General features: G+C 42.6%; 1 protein-coding gene across 4 annotated transcripts in view; it reads right to left on the reverse strand.

The window, feature by feature from the left end:
• The window catches only part of LOC138757426 (OCIA domain-containing protein 1-like), a 56,973-nt gene extending 41,747 nt beyond the window's left edge, over positions 1–15,226 (reverse strand). The window contains exon 1 of one of the 4 annotated variants that reach the window (XM_069924695.1): positions 15,138–15,226. In XM_069924695.1, the coding sequence (XP_069780796.1) occupies positions 15,138–15,155 (18 nt within the window). In that variant the 5' untranslated portion in view covers positions 15,156–15,226. Of the gene's footprint in view, positions 1–14,751; positions 15,051–15,137 lie in introns of those variants that run through there. The other 3 variants (XM_069924696.1, XM_069924693.1, XM_069924694.1) reach the window with 3 other exon arrangements.
• Positions 15,227–22,591: the final 7,365 nt, after the last annotated feature.

The raw sequence follows: 22,591 nt of genomic DNA on the forward strand, positions 1-22,591 counted from the left end.
ATATTTCTCTGGAAAAAATTCGACGAGAATTCGTGAGTTTTCGGCATTCTGGTCACTCAACCTCTCCTATCTCCTACGCGATGACTTCTGTGCATCAGTTTAAAAGTTTGTGTTTCAACAATGGATTTCTAAGACTGAACTTTGGAATCACTTTCTAGAATTGTGCCTTAGCTGTAATGGTGTATCAAATACACACAGACACTGTTTGTGTTATATTATTAGTAGTTACAAATAAATAGTGTTTTAAAAGAAAAATATAACACTGCCTTGGTGAATTTCCATTGCTGCTGATCTGTGACGTAACACAAGACATCAATTAATGGCACAAATAAACATATATAATTTAACAAAGAGCCTGCAGAGATGCACTTGCAAAATAACGAAGGTAAGGAATGAAAAATTCCATGCAAACTAAATGAGTGGTGAATGTACTGTGGAGAAGAGATTATTTTCCTTATTCGTTTGTGTGGCAATGAATTAGAGAATAAACTACTTCGGATTTAGTACTGCAAGAATGGGAAAGTGATGCTTTAGTAATTTAGGGTCACTTCAGGGAGCAATGATAAATATAACAATTTTAAAATAAGTGAATGATTTAGTTCAAACCAAAATTAGGGCCTATAAGTAATTCAAAACGAGTGCAAAGTGTACACGTCAGCTACAGTTGACAGGGAAGGAACATTTCAGAGGTATGATACTTGCCAGGGTCAATTTAGCAAAGTCAAAGATTCTTGAGCATGGCAGCAAAACATAGGAGAAATTGAAAGGATCTGGAACTCTGTCCCTTTGCAACTGGATCCACTACTTCATCAGCAGACCCAAATTAGTATGGATCAGCATTATCCTCCACATTGACTATTAAATATAAGAAACAGGGAAAAAAGATGCTTGGGCACTATATTGAATGTAAAAAGAATCTTAAGAAAGAAATTAGAAAAGCTAAAAGATATGAGGTGCCTATAGCAAGTAGGGTGAAAATAAATCCAAAAGGTTTCTACAAATTTGTAAATAGCAAAAGGAAAGTGAGAGATAAAATTGGTCCAATAGAGAATCAGAAAGGACAAATGTGTGTGGAGTCAAAAGAGATGGGGGAGATCTTGAACAGCGACTTCACCAACATCGAAGTCCTCGAGATGGCAGAGGCCGACAGCATCGAATCCACGCTGCTGAAGATCCAACTGCGCTGGGTAGGTCATGTCTCCAGAATGGAGGACCATCGCCTTCCCAAGATCATGTTCTATGGCGAGCTCTCCACTGGCCACCGAGACAGAGGTGCACCAAAGAAGAGGTACAAGGACTGCTTAAAGAAATCTCTTGGTGCCTGCCACATTGACCACCGCCAGTGGGGTGACATCACCTCAAACCGTGCATCTTGGTGCCTCACAGTTCGGCGGGCAGCAACCTCCTTTGAAGAAGACCGCAGAGCCCACCTCACTGACAAAAGACAAAGGAGGGAAAACCCAACACCCAACCCACCAATTTTCCCTTGCAACCGCTGCAACCGTGTCTGCCTGTCCCGCATCGGACTTGTCAGCCACAAAAGAGCCTGCAGCTGTCGTGGACATTACCCCTCCATAAATCTTCGTCCGCGAAGCCAAGCCAAAGAAAGAAAGATACACCTGAAGCTAAGTGCTTTGTCCCCTGCACTCCTCTCTGTGCACTCATTACTGCGTAGCCAACTTCAGCTCCATCTCAATCTACAAATTCGCAAATGATGCCACTCGAATTTGTTGGCCAAAAAAACTGGAATTGACAAGTCAGAACACAGGTGGTGCCAGAATAACAATCTTGCTCTCAACATTACCAAAGTCAAGGAGATAAATTGTTGATTTATTGAAGGGGAGGTCGAAGGACCACACGCCTCTCTGCATTGATGCATTGGAAATGGAGAGTTCAAGATCCTGGGAGTCCATATTTCAGAAGACTTCTCCTGGAGCCAGCACGTCGAGGCAACCATGAAGAAGCTACACCAATGCCTTGAATTTCAAAGGAGTCTGACGAGAAATTACTACATGGACTTCCAGTTGGGTGTTACCTAGATGATAGCATTATTACGAGCCGACACGACAGTGAACACTTACAAACCCTTGAAAAGGTTTTAACCAGACTACAGGCTAATATACGATTATGAAAGGATGTGCCTTCATGTGCCCCTCAGTAACACATTTTGGAGTGCGAATGAATCCAGTAAGAACAGAAGCCATTTTCAAGGCCCAATACCCAACTAACAAATCGGAATTACAGTCTTTCCCAGGACTTGTTAATCACTAGGGAAAACATATCCCTATAATGTCTACACTATAACGCTATAATGCAGCCGCTGAACCAATTACTCAAGAAAGATTAAACATGGTATTGGAACACAGAAACTAAAAACATAGTCTATCAACTAAAAGGAAATACTAACGTCAATAAATAAGGTGCTGATCCACTATGATCCTAGTAAAGAAGTTACACTAGCCATGGATTCTTCACCATTGGGACTAGGAGTGGTACTATCTCAAATCACAGAAAAAGGTGAGCAACCAGTAGCGTATGCTTCGTGAACATTAACCACAAGCGAACACAATTACGCTCAACTAGAAAATAAAAGGATTGGCAATAATTTTTGGTGTAAAAAAATTCCACCAATATCTTTACAGAAAAAAATTCACCCTGATTCCTGGTCAGGGAGAATGAGGTAGTCATAGATAAGAGTTACAGCCAGGTGGTCACGCCAGGGCCCCAGGAGGACAGGTGGGTCACGGTTAGGAAAGGGAAGAGGAATAGTAAGGTGGTAGAGAGGAACCCTATGGCTGTGGCCCTCAACAACAGGTACTCCTCTTTGGGTTCTGTTGAAACAGCTCAGCTGGGGAAAGCGTCAGTGGGTGTGCCTGTGGCACTGGGTCGGCCTCTGAGGCTCAGAAGGGTAGGGAAAGGAAGAGAAGGGCAATAGTCATAGGGGACTCGATAGTCAGGAGTACAGACAGGGGATTCTGTGGACAGAGTAAGGAGAACTGGATGGTGGTTTGCCTCCCTGGTGCCAGGGTCTGTCCAGGATGTTGCTGCTCGAGTCCAGGACATCCTAAAGGGGGAGGGAGATGAGACAGAAGTTGTGGTACATGTAGGTACTAACGACATAGGGAGGAATAGAGAAGAGGTCCTGAAAAGTGAGTACACGGAGTTAAGTTTGAGAGAGCCATGGTTCTCAAGGGAACATTGGAAACTTGGTTCAAAAAAAAGAGGGAGCACTACAATAAATACAAGAAACAGGGAAAAAAGATGTTTGGGTCCTATATTGAATGCAAAAAGAATCTTAAGAAAGAAATTAGAAAAGCTAAAAGAAGGTATGAGGTGCCTATAGCAAGTAGGGTAAAAATAAATCCAAAAGGTTTCTACAAATTTGTAAATAGCAAAAGGAAAGTTAGAGATAAAATTGGACCAATAGAGAATCAGAAAGGACAAATGTGTGTAAAGTCAAAAGAGATGGGGGAGGTCTTGAACACTTTCTTTTCCTTCAGTATTTACTGTGGAGAAGGATATTGAACTGTGCAGGGTAAAGGAAGCAAAGGGGATTAAGATTAAGAAAGAGGTAGCACTGGAGCTTTTGAAATATATAAAGGTGGATAAGTCTCCAGGTCCTGACAGGATTTTCCCCAGGACCTTGAGAGAAGTTAGTGAGGAAATAGCGGAGGCTCTGGCAGTGATTTTTCAAATGTCATTAGAGACAGGTATAGTGCCGGAGAATTGGCGTGTTACGCATGTGGCTCCTTTGTTTAAAAAGGGTTCGAGGAGCAAGCCTAGCAATTATTGACCTGTAAATTTGAGTCTGTGGTAGGTAAATTGATGGAAAGCATTCTTAGAGATAGTATATATGAGTATATGGAGGGACAGGTCTGATCAGGGACACTCAACACAGATTTGTGCATGGAAGGTCGTGTTTGACCAATCTTGTTGAATTTTTTGAAGAGGTGACTAGGAATGTTGATGAGGGTAGAGCAGTGGATGTTGTTTATATGGACTTCAGTAAGGCCGTCGATAAGGTTCCCCATGGGAAGTTAATTAGGAAAGCTAAGTTCTTGGATATTAATTTGGAGATAGTCAAATGGATTCAACAGTGGCTGGAAGGAAGGTGCCAGAGAGTAGTAGATGATAATTGTTTGTCAGGATGGAGGCCGGTGACAAGCGGTGTACCTCAGGGTTCAGTATTGGGACCGTTGCTGTTTGCAATATATATTAACGATCTGGAGGATGGGGTGGTAAATTGGATTAGTAAATATGCAGATGATACTAAAATAGGGGGAATTGTGGATGATGAAGAGGGTTTTCAAAGATTGCAGAGGGATTTAAACTGCTTAGAGGAGTGGGCAGAAAGATGGCAGATGGAGTTTAATGCTGATCAGTGTGAGGTGCTTCATTTTGGAAAGAATAATCAAAGCAAGACATATGTGGTAAATGGGAGGGCACTGAAGAATGCAGTGGAGCAGAAAGATCTAGGAATAACGGTGCATTGTTCCCTGAAGGTAGGAGCGCATGTAGATAGGGTGGTGAAGAAGTCCTTTAGTATGCTTGCCTATATAAATCAGTGCATAGAATATAGGACTTGGGAAGTAATGATGAAACTATACAAGGCATTGGCGAGGCCAAATTTAGAGTACTGTGTGCAGTTCTGGTTACCGATTTATAGGAAGGATATTAACAAGATAGAGAGAGTGCAGAGAAGATTTACAAAAATGTTGCCTGGATTTCAGCATCTGGAATACAAGGAAAGATTAAGCAAATTAGGTCTTTATTCCTTGGAACGTAGAAGGCTGAGAGGGGATTTTGATAGAGGTGTTTAAGATAATGAGAGGGATAGATAGAGTTGATGTGGAAAGGCTTTTCCCCTTGAGAGTAGGAGAGATGGATACAAGAGGTCATGGGTTGAGAGTTGACGGGCAAAGGTTTAGGAGTAACATGAGGGGGAACTTCTTTAGTCAGAGAGTGGTTACTGTGTGGAATGGGCTTCCAGGAAAGGTGGTGGAGGCAGGGTCAATTTTGTCATTTAAGAAAGAGTTGGATAAGTATATGGATGGGAGGGAGATGGAGGGATATGGGCAGAGTGCTGGTAAGTGGGATTAGAGGAGAGTACTTGGATCAGTGCGGACTAGAAGGTCAAATTGGCCTGTTTCTGTGCTGTAATTGTTATATGGTTAACAAGCCTCTTCGTTTAATCCTGGGGCCACACAAAGGTATAGCAGTATTAGCTGCAGCCAGAATTCAAAGATGGGCCATGCTACTAGCGGCATACAACTATGATATAAAACAAACCAGGAACATTCAACAGCCATGCAGATGCCTTATAACGCATTCCGCTACCCGAGAAAGAACAACGAGAAGAAATTATTAAATGGAAAGCAGAGATAGCAGCTATCAACCAAGAACAACTTCAACAACTGCCAATTACAGCCCAGATGATCGCAAAGGAAACCTGGAAAGAGACAACTTTAATTAAGATCCCATACTTCACCCTTAATAGGTGGCCCAAATCTGAAGTCATTCCAGAAGATCTAAAACCTTACCACATGCCACCATGAACTATCAGTCGAAGAAGGATGTTTACTATGGGGTACCTGTACAATTATTCCAGCCAAATGGCAAATTACCATGTTATCAGAACTACACCACAACCATCTGGGAATGGTATGAATAAAGCCACTGGCCCGGATGCTGGTGGCCCTCCATAGTCAGAGACATTGAAACAACAGTAAGAGAATGCAAAGTACGTCAGTCAATGCAGCCAAAAAATGCCGCAAGCCAAAGCTAACCCATGGAAATGGCCATCCAAACCCTGGCATTGGATTCATGTAGACTTCTCTGGACCATTCATGGGTGAGACTTTCCTAATAGCTGTGGATATACACTCCAAATGGCCAGAAGTTTCACAGCTGAAAAATACCAAAGCAGATCCCACGATTGACTATCTACGAACCATCTTTGCCACTTACAGATTGCCTCGTGAATTAGTTATGGATAATGGTCCTCAATTTACATCAGAACATTTTTTAAAATTTATGCGCAATATTTTTGATTTTGATTTATGCAATTTCTGTGGTGTGAGGTACAATTAGTGAAGAAATTTTGATTGTATGAATCCATATTTTACATTTATAATTAATGTCATGCTATCCAAATACCAATCAGACTAGCATCTTTCCATTATCGCAACTCCTAAATCTGATCGTTGATCTCTGTAAACCTGGTTTTGCACTTTTAATTTTGGAGAGCCAAGTACATCTTTGATACAAATTTAGGTGTATTCCCCAGCCAAATCGTTTGCTCCATCTCACTAATTTCAGGTGGGGCCAAGTTTGGTCTCCCTCTTTCTCTTAATGACCTTGACTGAAGAAATTAAAATATCCCATAGCTACTCCATACTTATTTCTTAATTGTTCAAAAGATGCAAAGAAATCCTTCCATATAACAATCAACATATCTTATTCCTTTGTCATATCATGAATTCAATATTTTGTTACCCAGATTCATAGGTCGTAGTACATTTTTACATCATGGTATCCTCAGTGATATACCCACTTCATTCACCCCCCCCCCAATACATTAATTTCTTGCCATATTCTAACCATGTGTATTAATATAGGATTATCTAGTTTTTTTTATTAATTTAACATTCCACTTTATTTATGTCCTTCATTGTCTCCTCTTTTATCAAATGCAATCCCATTCGAATGTACAAAGGGGGACTCCCCCACCCCCCAAAGTCTTCTCAATTTATAGTCCCATGCCAACTTTTCCAGTGCAATTCTTGGTATTTTGTTATTCCATAGGAATGGTCTTATATAATTATGCAATAATTAAAAAAAAATGTTAGTTAGTGCAATAGGCAATAATTGAAAGAGATATGTGGTCTTCATTTTTATACAATTTACTCTTCCTATTAATGTAATCAACAGAACTTCCCATTTCTGTAAAACTTTTTTTCTATTTTTTCTAATAGAGGGGTATAATTAAGCCTATATAAATTCTGTAAATTATGATCTGTCATTATTCCCAAGTATTTAATTCCATCTTTCTTCCATTTAAATCTACTACAAATCTTTCATAATCAAAATTCTGCAATGGCATTAACTCATTTTTATCCATATTTATTTTATATCCCAACATTCTTCCATATTTTTCTAATATTCTTTCAGCTGGGGCAGAAATATATACATCATCAGCAAAGATACTAATTTTATGTTCTTCCTGTCCAACTTTGAAGCTTTAAAATCCAGATCTCTTCTTATAATCTCCACCAGAGGTTTAATAGCTAGTATGAATAATGCTGGAGATAGGGGACACACTATTTCATTCAGAGCCATTCAGAGCCAGGTCTTCAGCGCTTGACGTCCTGTTTTGTGGAAACTCCCAAAACGTTTGGCCTGGAAGTCAGCTTGAATAAAATTGAGGTCTTCCATCAGCCAGCTTCCCACCATGACTACCAGCCCCCCCACATCTCCATCGGGCACACAAAACTCAAAACGGTCAATCAGTTTACCTATCTCGGCTGCACCATTTCATCGGATGCAAGGATCGACAACGAGATAGACAACAGACTCGCCAAGGCAAATAGTGCCTTTGGAAGACTACACAAAAGAGTCTGGAAAAACAACCAACTGAAAAACATCACAAAGATTAGCGTGTACAGAGCCGTTGTCATACCCACACTCTTGTTCAGCTCCGAATCATGGGTCCTCTACCGGCATCATCTACGGCTCCTAGAACGCTTCCACCAGCGTTGTCTCCGCTCCATCCTCAACATTCATTGGAGTGACTTCATCCCTAACATCGAAGTACTCGAGATGGCAGAGGCCGACAGCATCGAATCCACGCTGCTGAAGATCCAACTGCGCTGGGTAGGTCATGTCTCCAGAATGGAGGACCATCGCCTTCCCAAGATCGTGTTATATGGCGAGCTCTCCACTGGCCACCGTGACAGAGGTGCACCAAAGAAGAGGTACAAGGACTGCCTAAAGAAATCTCTTGGTGCCTGCCAGTGGGCTGATCTCGCCTCAAACCGTGGATCTTGGCGCCTCAGTTCGGCGGGCAGCAACCTCCTTTGAAGAAGACCGCAGAGCCCACCTCACTGACAAAAGACAAAGGAGGAAAAACCCAACACCCATCCCCAACCAACCAATTTTCCCTTGCAACCATGTCTGCCTGTCCCGCATCGGACTTGTCAGCCACAAACGAGCCTGCAGCTGACATGGACATTACCCCTCCATAAATCTTCGTCCGCGAAGCCAAGCCAAAGAAGATATAACCATATAACCGTTTACAGCACGGAAACAGGCCATGTCGGCCCTTCAAGTCCGTACTGGTTCATTTGAGCAACTCCACTAGCTCCTCCGCAACTATGTTTTAAAGGAGATAAACTGTGGCAGGTTTTTTAGTGTAGGTCACATACAAAGACTTCAAAACAGACCTCATTGAAAATGCCAGAGCTCTGTTCAAACCAGACAGTCCAGGCTCTGGGTGCTTTTGCAAAAACTTTGAAGGATGCCTGTAAGGACTTCACAAGTAGGTGTTAATTGGACATGCTGTAAAGTAATGGATTATTGTTTTGGAAAGCAACAGATGAACAAACTCAGAAGATTAGGTCCGGAGCCGCAGTCTGCTTGAGTGCAGTTGGCTGTTGTGACAGAGTATATAGATATGTTTTTGGCGGAAAAATTGGGGAAAGGTTTGTTAGAGTAGGTCACATACAAACACTTTAAAACAGATCTTATTTAAAATACTGGAGCTCTGCTAATGCTACACATATCGGCTGCACAGCTTTTGCAAGAGCTTTGGAGAGTGCCCAAGAGACTTCACTTGTTTACAAAAAGGCAACAGATGAAAGAGCTTGTTGGAGCTGCAGACAGTCTGAAGGAGAACTTGCTGTTCTAAGAGGGTCATGTGGTTTTGCAAGCAGGCTTTCTCTGTGTGAGAGAGCGAGACAGAGATCACTTCTACAGTGTTACAGTCAGCAACAGCAGTGGGGACTGGAACAGGACAAGCTGGCAAGCCCCATTTCGAAGACAGGTTTGTAAGAACTTTGTTCAGCCTGGTCAAAGTCCTTGTGGTTCATGCAAGAGGAGAGGACTGGCTGACTAATGTTTCACTTGGAATAAGAGAAACAAAAAGGCACTCTGAGGTGACCTGAAAGAAAAATATTATCATCTGGAGAACCCAGAAGGGGGCACATTTTGTCAGCAAGACACTGGAGCGGCTAATGGAAGTAAATCAGTTGTGGATGGCCTGAAACAAGAAATCTCTCTCTAAACTGACAAGAAACTTCCTGAGCGGTAACCATTTACCTTTCAAGCACCAAAGCCTGGTGAACTTTATAAATGTTAAATTCTGTGCACAGTATAAGAATTGCCTGCAACCAGTGAACTTGGAGGAATGAGAAGTGCACTTAGAATTAGAAGGGGGTTAAGTTAGGTTAGTTAAGTCGATAGTGATAAGTTAAAGTGTGATTCGGTTTTCATTCTGTTTTCACACAACCATTTGTGTTGCTGAATATCTATTGCTGCTGGGTTTTGGGGTCCTCTGGACTCGTAACACTGTTCTAAGAGGGTCATGTGGTTTTCTCTGAGAGAGAGATTTCTATAGTGCTTCAGTTCAGCAGTAGCAACTGGGACTGGAACATGACAATCTGGGAAGCTTGTGGAAAAACCCCATTTTGAAGACAGGTTGTAAGTTCTTCGTTCAGCCTGATCAAAGCCCTTGTGGTCCATATAAGAGGAGAGGACTGGCTGCATAATGTTTAACTTTAAGTAAGGGTAACAAAAAGGAACTGTGGTGACCTGAAAGAAAGGGGTTTTCATCTGGAAAACCCTGATGGGCCAAGTTTCTTCAGCAAGACACTGAAGTAGCTGATCAGAAGGAATCAGTTGTGGGTGTCCAACAAGCAACAAATCTCTCTCTGAAAACTGACAAGAACCTTCCTGCTTTTCAAGCATCAAAGCCTGGTGAAATCCATAAATGTTAAATTCTGTGAACAGTACAAGAATTGCCTGCATCCAGTGAACTTGGAAGAGTTAGATCAAAGAACTTTTCTGAACTTACATATTATATGCATGTGCGCTTAGAATTAGAAGAGGGTTAAGTTAGGTTAAGTTAAATTAACAGTAATAAGTTAAAGTTTGATCCTGTTTTCATGTTGAAAGCAACTTTTGTTTAAGTAACCATTTGTCTTGGTGAATTTCTATTGCTGCTGAGTTTTGGGGAAAATAGATGACATTTGGTTATTAGTTATAATCTTGGCTGTGGCTTATGATTAAGTTTTTAAACAAATCCCACCTGATCTGGATGTATTAATTTTGGTAAATACTCACCCAATCTATTGGCTTGTGCCTTTGCTAGAATTTTATAATCTGCATTCAGGCGTGATATTGGTCTGCATGATTGAGGTTTTTAGTGGGCCTTTACCTTTCTTCGGTAGCACTGTAATTATAGCAGTTGAAATGGTTTCTGTGAGGGTCTGGGTCTCCACTGCCTGGACGAGCACATCCATCAACAGAAGCTGGTTTAATTCCACTTCTCATTTCCACATTGATCCATCTGTCTGTCCATGGCCTCATGTACCAGCAGGTTGAAGCCATGCATAAATTGAAGGAATCGCACCTTATATTCTATCTTGGCAGTCTTCAACCAGGCAGCATCAATATCAATTTCAGGAGTCTGCTCATCCTATACCATGCTTATCCTATACCACCCTCCCTGCTTTCCCTATTCTTTTCATCCTTATCCCTTCTTCATTTTCCCTTTCCCAAACCTCCATACCTTTCTGTCACCCAAACCATGCTGCTTTCCATCAGCCTTTTACCTCTTTCCCATCACTTTAAGCTCCATTCTTTTCTCTCTCCCCCCCCCCCCCCCCCCCCCCCATCTGTATTCACCTATTACCTGCCAGCCAATGCTCTCCATCTCCCCCTGCCCCCAACCTTTTTAATTCAGGCATCCAACCAATTCTTGATATTTCTGATGAAAGATTTTCAGCCTGAAACATCAAGTATTAATTGATTTCCACAGATGCTGCCTGACCGAGGTCCTCAGTTTTCGAAACATTAGGCTTGGGGGCGGTGGGGGGAGAGCGGTTTACCCAAACAAGTGAAATTTGAGGTGTTGTTCTTTTGTGGTGTGTTCTATGACAGTGGAGAAGGCAGACAAGATGGCTAAGTGTTCAAATAGGAGTAGGAATTAAAATTCACCAAGATGGCCAGCCAAATCATTTCCTCATTTATGTTTAGTCTTGTTCATGCAGAGAAGGCCAGATTGTAAGTGCCTGTTTCATCTGGAAGGGCTGTTTCACTTCGTGGAGAGTGGTGAGAGAGATGGTGAATGACCTAGTGTGGTATTTACTACAGCTTTAGGGGACAGGGAGAGGTGTGGAGAGTAGACCAGGAAGTCATGAAGAGTGTGCAGAAAGCAGAAAAGTGACAGAAAAAAGGGAAATGTGACGTTGTGAGATTATAGAACAGAACATCTATTTTGAACTTATCATTTCAATTTCTCTTCACGTCCCAGCAGATCTCGACTCTGCGCCTTTTGTGTTTGTCAGCCTCCCAACACGGGTCATAGCTACAGCATCCCTACATCGGGCTATACAAAGTGCTAAAAAAAAAGTTCACACTACTGTGGACATTGAGGGGAAACGCGAACTATATACAAGGGACCGGCTTGAACCAGCCAACGTGGATACTGCCGAGCTAGTGCTGTTTCCACCACCACATCACCATGGTTGCCCCTCCAAAAAAGCCTAAGACTCAGACTATTGTACCGGGGGATTATTCTGGGGGGAGGGGAATACTGTAGTAGCAGCTGGGGGGTGGGGCAAGGCTTCACGTTTGAATCGTCCCTGTAATGCCGGCCGACCATGTCCCGGGGGCCCACGCTGAGATGACACTAGACCCCCTCCAGCTCGAGAAACACATCAAGAGCATCATGTCACTTCCAGTTTTGGAACAGACAAACCAGAATTGACTTAAAAGTGGTCTTTAAAAAAATATTAAAACAGTTCTATGCTGATTACAACGCGAGGCAGTGTTTTCCTTTGCAGCTCTGCCTTAAAAGGAGCCACATGAACATTGATTTTCAAAGATAACCTGCACCTATGTTCTTTTCCTTTTGTGCACCTCTTCCATCCCTTCACACCCTCTTCATTATTTTGTACATCTCCACAAGATCTCCTGCTCCTGAACTTTTATCAGTGTAGTCACAGGCTATTCAATTTTCTTCTCATAAGCTAATCTCCTTATTTCTGGAATTAATCTGGTGAACCAACTTCATCTGCACCACCACCAAAGCCAGTGTCCATTTTCTTAAGCAGGGAGATCAGAATTGCACACAATATTCCAGGTATCATTTCAATAATACCCTGTCCAGTTGCACATATTTTTTTCTGTTAAATTCAATCCCTCTGGCAATGAAGGCCAACATTCTATTTGCATTCTTGATTAATTGCTGCACCTGAATGAAAATTTTGTGTCATGTACAAACAGTCCCACATTTTTCTGCACATGATGGAATTTTTGACTGTTTAAAGCAGGGTTTCTCAACCTTTTTCTTTCCATTCATACACTTTAAGTATTCCCTAGGCCATTGGTGCTCTGTAATTAGACTGAGCGGTTGGCACTGAAAAGAGATTGGAAGTGTTCTGACCATCGGTTGAGGATGGAGATCTTGTCGCTGAGGAGGACTTTGCCGTCTGAGCTGCGCAGCGGGCTTTGGACTTGGGGTGAGGGTCCGTACACAGCCTTTAGAGCCTCGTAAAAACCCCTGAAGTCGCCAATGTCTGCGCTGAGCTGGGTTCGTTTGGCTAGGCTAGTCCACCACTCATTTTGGATCTCCCAGAGTTTGCGCTGAAGATGGCTGCATGCACGACGGAAGGCTCGTTTCTTCTCTGGCCAGGACGACTTTGCAAGATGAGCCTGGTGGGCAGCTCGCTTCTTTGCCAGCAGCTCCTGGATTTCCTGGTTGTTTTCGTCAAACCAGTCCTTGTTTTTCCTGGAGGAGAAGCCCAGTACCTCTTCAGTGGATTGCAGTATGGCGTCTTCGGCTGATCCCAGACGGTTTCAGGGGACGAGTCCGTTCGGCGGATTGCATCCTCGAGCTTTGCTTTGAGGTTTGCCTGGAAGTTTCCTCTCACTTTGTCTGACTGCAAGTTTCCAACATTGAACCTCTTTCTGGGGGCTTTACTTTAATTAGTAAGGGATTGCTTAAGGTGATATGTGAGTGGGAAGGTGGAGAATCACTGCTCTAGACCCAATTGTTAGTGAAATATTTTGCTTGAGAAAAATTGTCATTGGCCTATTACCAAGCACATAACGAGACAATTAAATATGATTAAAACAGTGGTTTTTAAACTTTTTATTTCCACCCACATACCACCTTAAGCAATCACAGAGCACCTAGGTATGGCATAGGAAATACTTAGTGGTATGAGAATGGAAAAGGTTGAGAACCACTAGTTTAAAGGATCTGTCATAATTCCAACAGTCTCCTGATTACTCATTAAAAACTATCTCCATTAAGAATCTCACAGGAGTAAAGTTAATGTGTTTCAAACTCTGGAAGCTCCATTCCAGAAAGAGTTGCAGTATGCAGATAACTTGCTCAAGTGCAGTTCAAAAAGCAGAGCTCAGTCATTCCCAAGTACAAAAGATCCTTAAGGAGACCTTGGAAACTAGTAATCATGCTCCACCTCTTGGGAGTCATCTCTCATCATGACCTTATGTACACGGTAAAGGAACAATTTAACTTTGAAACCATTGTCCTTGGAAATTATTCCCATTTCCAGACAAAGCATTGTTTTCTGACTATGAAAATAGACTTATACTGCACTTTAAACGAATTCTACAAAGGCCCAGTTCAATATGATCTACAATAATTAACTGACAAGTCTATGCAATGGAATGCACAATCTCATTTTGAATTGGGGCTTGATGAGTAAAACTGTATTTTTCACTATGTGGCTAATGCAGACCATCAAATTGAATTATTAATTTCAAATTGTACTTTGCATTCTTTGCCTCTCATTGGTAAAAGAAACGTTGCATCATATTCTGGATATCTTGCACATTGTCCCATTTACACGATACCCCACCCTTTCATTATATTATTGCCCTACCTGCAATGTTTAAGTGTAGGTTGACTTGCACGGAGAGGATACAAGCCAGATATTCACTCGACCTTGCACACGTGACGATAAAAAAAATTTGAACTGGCTGTGACCTCCAGTTTTAACTCCCTGAGCCAGTCTTTAGTCTCCAAAAGGGTCGTTAACCCACTGCCAAGAATTAATTTATTGTCATGTCAGTAGAATTGACGCTGTAAATGTCAGTAAATATTGACGCTGAATACGGGAACAAAGAGGTACAGACCAAAACGTTTGAAAGAGGACACGTTATGCAACAAGGTGCGCATATGGCGTAGGGGTAAAGAGAGGGGGAGTCACTTGTAGGACGAATCGCAACCAGTTTGGATAGAAACACTCGGATGTTTTGAGTACGACAAATGCCGAGAACAGTAAAGGCTCGGAGACGAACAAAGCCCCTGGCATCTCTGCAAACTCACTGTTTCTGAGAGAAAACATCACGAAAAAAAAACGGAGACCACAGATTCACGGGTCCTTTACAGAGAACACGGCCCTGACCCCTTGTGCCTGGAACCAGCCTCCCAACGAACTGACTCCCCCTCCCCTCCCCCCCACCTCGATGTGCCGACAGCAAATCACTGTGAAGGGAATACCTGGACGGAGCCGAGTCTGGGCCCGGGCTCCTCTTCCTCCCCGCCCAAGGGGTGCTCCACCTCAGACGAAACTCGCGCCATTAACTGCCCCCTCAATGCGTTCGGGACACTTGTCCCTCTGAAGATTGTGAACCCGGAAATATTAGAATCGTTGTACCGGAAATACTTCGTGGACGGGCCCCCCCCTCCCCTAAACAAAGTGAGTCTCCAGAAACTCAAGGAGAACGAAAATGCGTTGGATCAAAACAACCTCCACTATCTGAATGCCAATCGCAATCTAGGTTCATTTTTATGTGCGCCTCTATAAAAAAAAACGCTTTATTGACATCTTAAGTATCAAAGCAATACACTAAAAACAAACAGCGATTTGACAACATAAAACCCACCATCCAGCTCATACTCATCCCACTTTTTAACCCTCACTTCCTCGTTTGCCTTTAAACAAACGGCAGACCGGAAACTATCGGAACGGCGTCGCACAATGACCGACACATCTTTTCACCAATAGGCAATCAGGTGACCCGTCTGATGTGATGTCATCGAACCAATCTGACGAGGCAAGAGGCGGGAGTTCTGAGAACAGCGAGCCTGGTTGTCACGGAGGGAGAGAGAAAAAAAAAGCGAGCAGTGGCCGAGAGCGGGACGAAGGGCAGTGGTCATCGGGTGCAGGGAAAAGCGGGAGGGGAGAGGAACAAAAACGAGGAAGCATCAGAGAGGGGGCGGCGCCGGCAGTAACCAGCAGGAGCTCGGGTCGATCCCGGACCAGGCTCCGGTACCGGGACACTGAAACGTACCAGTCCGATTCCCAGCTCTACAGGTAGGCGCCATGCAGAGCTCCCGACCTCAGGCATTCACGGCGTGTTTTTGGAGGAGGCCACTCGGGCGGATCGTCCCTGGAGGGCTCACTCACGTACCGAGGTGGCTCTTGGAACGAGAAAGAGAGAGGGGAGGAGGGAGGGGGCAAACAAAGCGTCTGGGAGGCCGAGCTCGTTTCGGGCCCGAGTGAACAAAGCTCTTTACTATTACTTGTTCGGCGTGTGGTTGGCCTGATGTGCACGGGTGAGATGGAAAGCGAAATGTTTTGGGCACCGAGAGCTAAAGAGAACCCTCTGGGAGTTTAGTGCGCGATGTCTCCGTGGTTACATTCTCTCCCTCAATGGACAGGTATATGTGTGAGAGAGAGAGGGTCTGACCGACTCTGGGGTTTCCCTTCTTTTCAATGTTGTTGGAGGATGAAGATGCCTCTATATTCTGCTATGTGATTATTGTGTCTGAGAATGCGGGTGCGCCAGAGAAAAATGCAAACTCTAAACTCGGAAGTTATGCAAGTCTCTACAATTGCAAATTTGCTCTTTTAAGTGTACCTCTTTTACCAACCTGCCTTAAGGTGTGATTTTAGGTGGCCTTTGGATGATTGCCCGTGAAGAATTTTTTTGTGTGTGCCGAAGTTGGTCGTATGTCACAGTTTAATTAACCCCGTCCCCGTTTTCATGTGAGAATGAGCATTTGTGAACCTCAGGTCTAATATGAACATGAGGCTAGTTTCACTTTCTAAGACAAAACTGCAGATCTGAAAAAAAAATCGTTTGTTGGCCTCGTGAGCGATTTTACAATACCATGTTTTTATTTTCATGTTTGATTATTGTTGCTTGGAATCCTATATTTTAAACGATGCAGCAGATGACCTCTAGATAGTCAAGCAATGATAGTGCAAAGAATAGGTCACTGTCTCACAACATGACCTAAGAGAAAGGGGGTGAACGATGTCAATCTGCTTGTGCTTTATTATTAATGGTTTTAATGTGCTTCGAGAGGCTGTTTTTGCAGCACATTAAAGCCAATCTCCCATCCACCTTCAATCCACACCCGTTTGCTTACAGGGCGATTGACTGTGGATGCTATTGCCACTGTTCTTCACTTAGTATTGGCCCACTTGGAACAACAGGGATGCTAATGTGAGGTTGCTTTTTATAGACTTTAGTTCTGCTTTTAATACTGTTATTCTAGACAGACAGGTTGGTAAAAATGACAGGATTTTTCAGAACAATTTGTCTATGGATCAAGGACTTTTTAACAAACGTTCCCACACTATAAAAATAGGCACTCATTATTCCCCTACTCTCACGGGGCTGTGTGTTGAGCCCAATGTTGTGTTATCTTTTTACCTCTGACTGTCTTTGAGTATTCCTCTAATACACACATGTCAAACTCAGGCCTGCGGGCCAAATTTGGCCCGTGATATAATTATATTTGGCCCGCAAGATCATATCAAATATGTATTAGATCTGGCCCCCGCGCCAGTATAGCGCATGCACAGCTAATACTACAAATCCCAGAATGCTTTGCAAATGCGTTGGCGCCGGCCCGTCAGCCCGCTAATCTCCCCCACCTCCTCTGTTTACGTTCATTAGCATCTGCGACCTGTCGCCTCACTCACATGTAATAAACCCCTTAGGAAAAATGGCCAAACGAAAGACAGAAAACAGGACCTTTCAAGACAGGGATGCAAGTATCTGGTTTAGACCCAGGTGCATCAGAGTAAATCACAGTGTAGCAAGCTAAGCTTGGATTCATATTTTCTTTGGTCAACTTTAGACTGTTCATAGTTGAAAGATTGGATTTTCATTGAAGCAAGTTATTTTTTTGACTTGTTGGCTTGTGAAAAAAAAACATTTAAAAGGAGCTTAAAGGCTATAGAGAAATATTATTTATTGAATATTTTATTTCTCATTTCTTAATGCTTCTTCTGGAAAGAGTTTAACCAAAACTATTATTAAACATTTATTTTAATAAGAATAAGTTTAACATTACATATGTTGAAAGAAGAGAAAACATGCAGATGTTGTTGAAAATTTTCAATAAATATTTAGTTTGGCCCACGACTTAGTCCAAGTTTTTAATTTTGGCCCTCTGTGAATTTGAGTTTGACACCCCTGCTCTAATACCATCATAAAATTTGGGATTTCAAGGGGGACAAGTCAGCCTATAGGGACAAAGTCCACAGTCTGTCAGTGTGGTGCTCGGAAAATAACCTGGTATTGACGCAACGGCAATAAAGTACTTAATTAATTCCATTTTTGATATTGGTTGTGCCTCATTAGATGGCTATGTTTCATGCCACCACTGGATGACTGGAGATCTCATTGAAACTTTAAAAAATTCATACAGGTATTAGATTTAGGGAATTGTTTCCCTTGGTTGGGTAGTTGAGAATAAGGAGTTACAGTCTCTGAATAAGCAGTAGGCCATTTAGAGCCTAGATGAGGAGAAATTTCTTTACCAAGAAGGTGGAAAATCTTTATCTCCAGATGCGGTGGGGGGGTCAGCTTCACCATTGAGTTCGTTCAAAATAGATCAATCAAAGGATATATTGTGCAGGAAAATTGTTAAAAATTAGCCTTTCTTGTTGAAAGTCAAATCAGTGTCAAATGGATTGATCTTGCTCCCAAATGTTTTTAATGGTCTCATGATGATGTCAATTCAGCCATGCTTTTTTAAATCATTCATTGTATTTGCTGTGATTTTAATAATTTGAATGAAATATTAGATCATGTAATTAATGGATTAAGGTGAAAACAGTTTAGTGTCTGATAACAATCCTCAAGTTCAAGTGTATTTATCATCTGATTGTACAATCTGATGAAACCACATTCTCTGGCCCACAGTGCAAAATATGCATATAAACATAACACACATACAGACAAATGATACATATACGCAGTACATGTATTAAAATAAATGTTATTAATAATTAGGATGGTCAGAGAGAGTTGTTTTAGAAATTATTCAACATCTCACTGCCCATGTGAAGAAGCTATTCTTCAGCCTTGTGATTCTGGATCTGATATTTCTAAATCTTTTTCCCTCTTTAAACAATGATCCTGGGAAATCACATCAATGGAGGTGGGGAGGGAGACCCCAGTGATCTTCTCTGCCACTTTTCTAGACCTGTGGATTGACCTCTGATCCATTGTTCTTCTGTGAAGCAGCCAGGCAGGATGCTTTGCGTAGATCTCCTGTAGACAGAATGGAGGCAGGAACCCTTGCCCATCTCAGCCTTCTAAGAAAGTGCATTTGCAGTTGTGCCTTCCTGATGAGCGAGGAGATGTTATGTGTCCAGGATTGGTTGCTTCTTAAGTGGACTCCGAGGAACTTGATGCCCTCCACGACTGAGCTATTAATGTGTAATGGAGGGTGGTCATCCCCTGTATTCCTCAAGTCCACAATCATCTCCGTTGTCTTGTCCACGTTGAGACTTTTCTGAGATTTTCCACCTTTCTCTGTATTTCGACTTATTGTTGCTGCTGATGAGGCTTTCTACAAAATTGATGACTGTGAGATGCAGTTGTGGGTCACTAGCATGGACAAGAGCAGGCTGAGCACCCTAAGATGCTTAGTGTGATGGTGCTCGATGTTCTGATGCCAACCCAGACAGACTGCAGCTTTGTGTTGGGAGATCCAGAAACCACATAGGTTCTTTGTCTTAATAGTTTAAGTTTATTTGTCAGAAAATATATCTAGTACAGTGAGGAGGGTGCTTCTGTGAGCAGACTAAAGGTTATTCTTACAGCTGTAGAAGAGCACAATTTACAGTGAAGGTAAATTCCTGCATACAGAAAGAGCCTTCCAAGAGAGGTTTCAGAGATAAAAAGCAAGCAGAAGGTGGTTGCAGTTGCGGTGGGGGGAGCTGCTGAAGAATGATTGCCTTGAGTCAGTGGATTGGGTATTGTTCAAGAACTCATTTGAGCCTTTGAATGATTTCACCAGGGCCATAACAGATTTTATTAGAACAGCTGTGGAAGAGTGTTGTCCCCTCCAAATTGTTCTGTGTTTTCCCCAACCAGAAGCCCTGGATGAACAATGAAATCTGGAATCTGCTGAGAGCCATATCAAAGATATTTAAGTCCAGAGATCCAGAAGAGCACACAAGGTGCAGGTATGGCCTACATAAAGCCATTTTCCTGGGTGAGGTGAAGATTCCAGATGAGAATGGAAACAACAAAAGATAACCAGACAACTGTAGTAGGGCCTAAATGACATAACCTGCTAGAAAACCAAATCTGATGCAATAGGTGACAGCAAAACTCCACTCGCAGATAAGTTCGATGCCTTCAATGCCCGATTTGAACACCGGAACAAGGAAGGAACCACTGCACACCCCTACGTCCTCTGGTGATCCTGTTCTGTCAGTATCTGAAGCTGGCATGCGGGATGCCTTCAGGAGACTGAATCCAAGGAAATCATCCATTCTGGATGAAGTACCCGGTCGAATACTGAAAACCTGTGCTGATCAACTGGCTAGTGTATTCATTAGCCCCTTTTCTGCTGGAACCTTGGACCAGGAATTGATTAACTGGTTAAGGGTCCAGTTGAAAAGCAAATCAATCAGCATTCCGGCATCAAATCATGCAAAATCTATTCTGGGATTAATGGCCTTGACCCCTCCTCACATCCCCAGCATAAGCTGACGCTGACGTGCCGATCAAACCAGTGAAAAAGGACAATTGTATCCTAGGTCTATTGTTGAAGATAGACTCTCCTATCCGTAGTGATGACTTGTGGTCAGTGGGAAAGCAGTTTGTAGCCAGTTAAAAGTGGCCTAGTGGGAACAGCAAGGACACTGCACGGCCAATTAACTGGGATGCCTGTGAAAACAGGCTTAAGCTATATTTGTCATCTCATTGACAAAGAGTGGTACCCACCTGTTTCAGACAGGCTTCAATCATCCTGTTGTCCAAGAGAATCAAGTCAAGTTTATTATCATTGGATTGTATTAAGTACAACCCAACAAGACAATATTCTCTGGTTCTCGATGCAAAACACGCAGACACGCCACCATTCATTACACACATCCAGACAAATAATACATATGCAGGACAGGCATTTTATCTATAAAAAAGTAAATAAATATTATTTTGTACAAGTGAGAGTCTTGGATGTTAAGTGAATGCAGTCCCTTTGGCCATTCAGTATTCTCACTGCCCACAGGAAGAAGCTGTTCCTCCCGTGGCGCTGGCTCTGATACTCCTGTATCTTTTTCCTGACAGGACTAGCTGAAAAATGTGTGTGGGTGGAAAGGGTCCTCACTGATTTTGTGTGCCCTCTTCAGATGACGATCCTGGTAGACAAGGTTGATGGGGGCAGAGGGAGACTCCAGTGATCCTCTCTGCCACTCTTATGGACCTGTGTATTGACCTCCAATCCATTTCTTTGCAGCAACCATTCCACAATGTGAAGGAGCTGCCCAGAATGCTTGCAATAGAGCTCCTGTAGAAGGTTGACATAATGGTGGCTATAAGTGCCTAAACTACTATCGATCAATGACCCTCATGAAGTGTTTTGAGAGGCTGGTGTTGAGATATATCAGCTCCTGTTTGAGTGGTGACATTTTGCCACTCAGACAGTGTTCCAATTTGTCTACCGGTAATAGGTCTGCAGCAAATGTCATCTCACTGGCTTTATACAAAAGCCTGGAACACTTAGAGAGCAAAGGTCCATATATTGGGATGCTCTTTATCTGCTACAGTTTGGCATTCAGCACCATCATCCCCTCAAAACTGATCAGCAAACTACAAAACCTGGGCCTCAATATTCCCACTGTTTAATTAAACCCTGCGTTTCTTCATATCCTGATCCCAATTAATGAGGATTATTAAGAAAATTTCTTCCACAACTTCCATTAGTACCGGTGCATTCTTTGCCCCTCTGCTCGTTTTACATCGATGACTGTGTGACTCAGTACGACAGCAACATCTTGTGCAAATTTGCTGACAATGCCACCATAATCAGGAGGGAGATTAAAAACGTGGCTGAATGGTGTATGAACAACAACTTCTCATCAATGACTCCTGCTCAAGGTGGTGGACACAGACCAGTACCTCACAGGCAAAACTCCCTACGATTGAGAAAATCTCCATAGAATGATGCCGTCAGAGAACAGCAGCAATTATTAAGGATCCACATCACCCAGGATATGCTCTGTTCTTGCTGCTGCCATCAGGAAAAAGGTACAGGTGCCATAGGACTTGTACCACCCGGTCCAGGAATAGATGCTTCACTGAATCATCAGACTCCTAAACAACAATCAGCGACTCTTACTTTGCTCATTATTCATTTCTGAATATTTAATTTTCTGTATTTATACTGTCAATTAGTTATATTTAATTTTTTTTAAATTTAGACGGACAGCATGGTAACAGGCCATTTGACCCACTTGGCCCACAGGAAAAAGAATCCCAGAATTGTATGTGATTTCATTTATAATGACAATAAATTTGAACTTTGAATTAACACCAAACAAGGGTGACATGATAATGCTGCTGTGGGGTTCATTCAGGAGCCTGATGATTTCTGGACAGAAACTGTCTTTTAGGCTATTGCATGTGGTTTCACAATCCAGCCTTCTACCTGGTGGAAGGAAGGAGAAGGGAGTGTGCCTGGGTCCTACTGGATCCTTCAGTATGTTGACAGTCTTTCCTAGGCCTGGCCAGTCTTTCCTAGGCCTCAGCAGTGGAAGATGTAGATGGAGTGCATGGAGGGAAGGGAAATTTGAGTTATGTTCTGAGCTGCATTCATTACCTTCTCCAGCTACTGATTCTGAGCATAGCTTACTGTGATACACCCATCAAGTATGCATTCGATGGTGCACCTGTAGAAGTTGTTGAGGGTCTAGAGGGGGTATGACTTCTAAGAAAAACTGTTATTGCTGTGCTTTATTAGCAACCACATCAATGTGCTTGTCCTAGATGAGGTCACTGGAAATATTTAATCCAAAGAACTTGAAGCTCTTTACTCTTTAGGCTTCAACGCCATTTATATGGACAGGTGAGTGGACACTGCC

This window comes from Narcine bancroftii, chromosome 3, assembly GCF_036971445.1.
Source record: "Narcine bancroftii isolate sNarBan1 chromosome 3, sNarBan1.hap1, whole genome shotgun sequence".
Classification (NCBI taxonomy): domain Eukaryota; kingdom Metazoa; phylum Chordata; class Chondrichthyes; order Torpediniformes; family Narcinidae; genus Narcine; species Narcine bancroftii.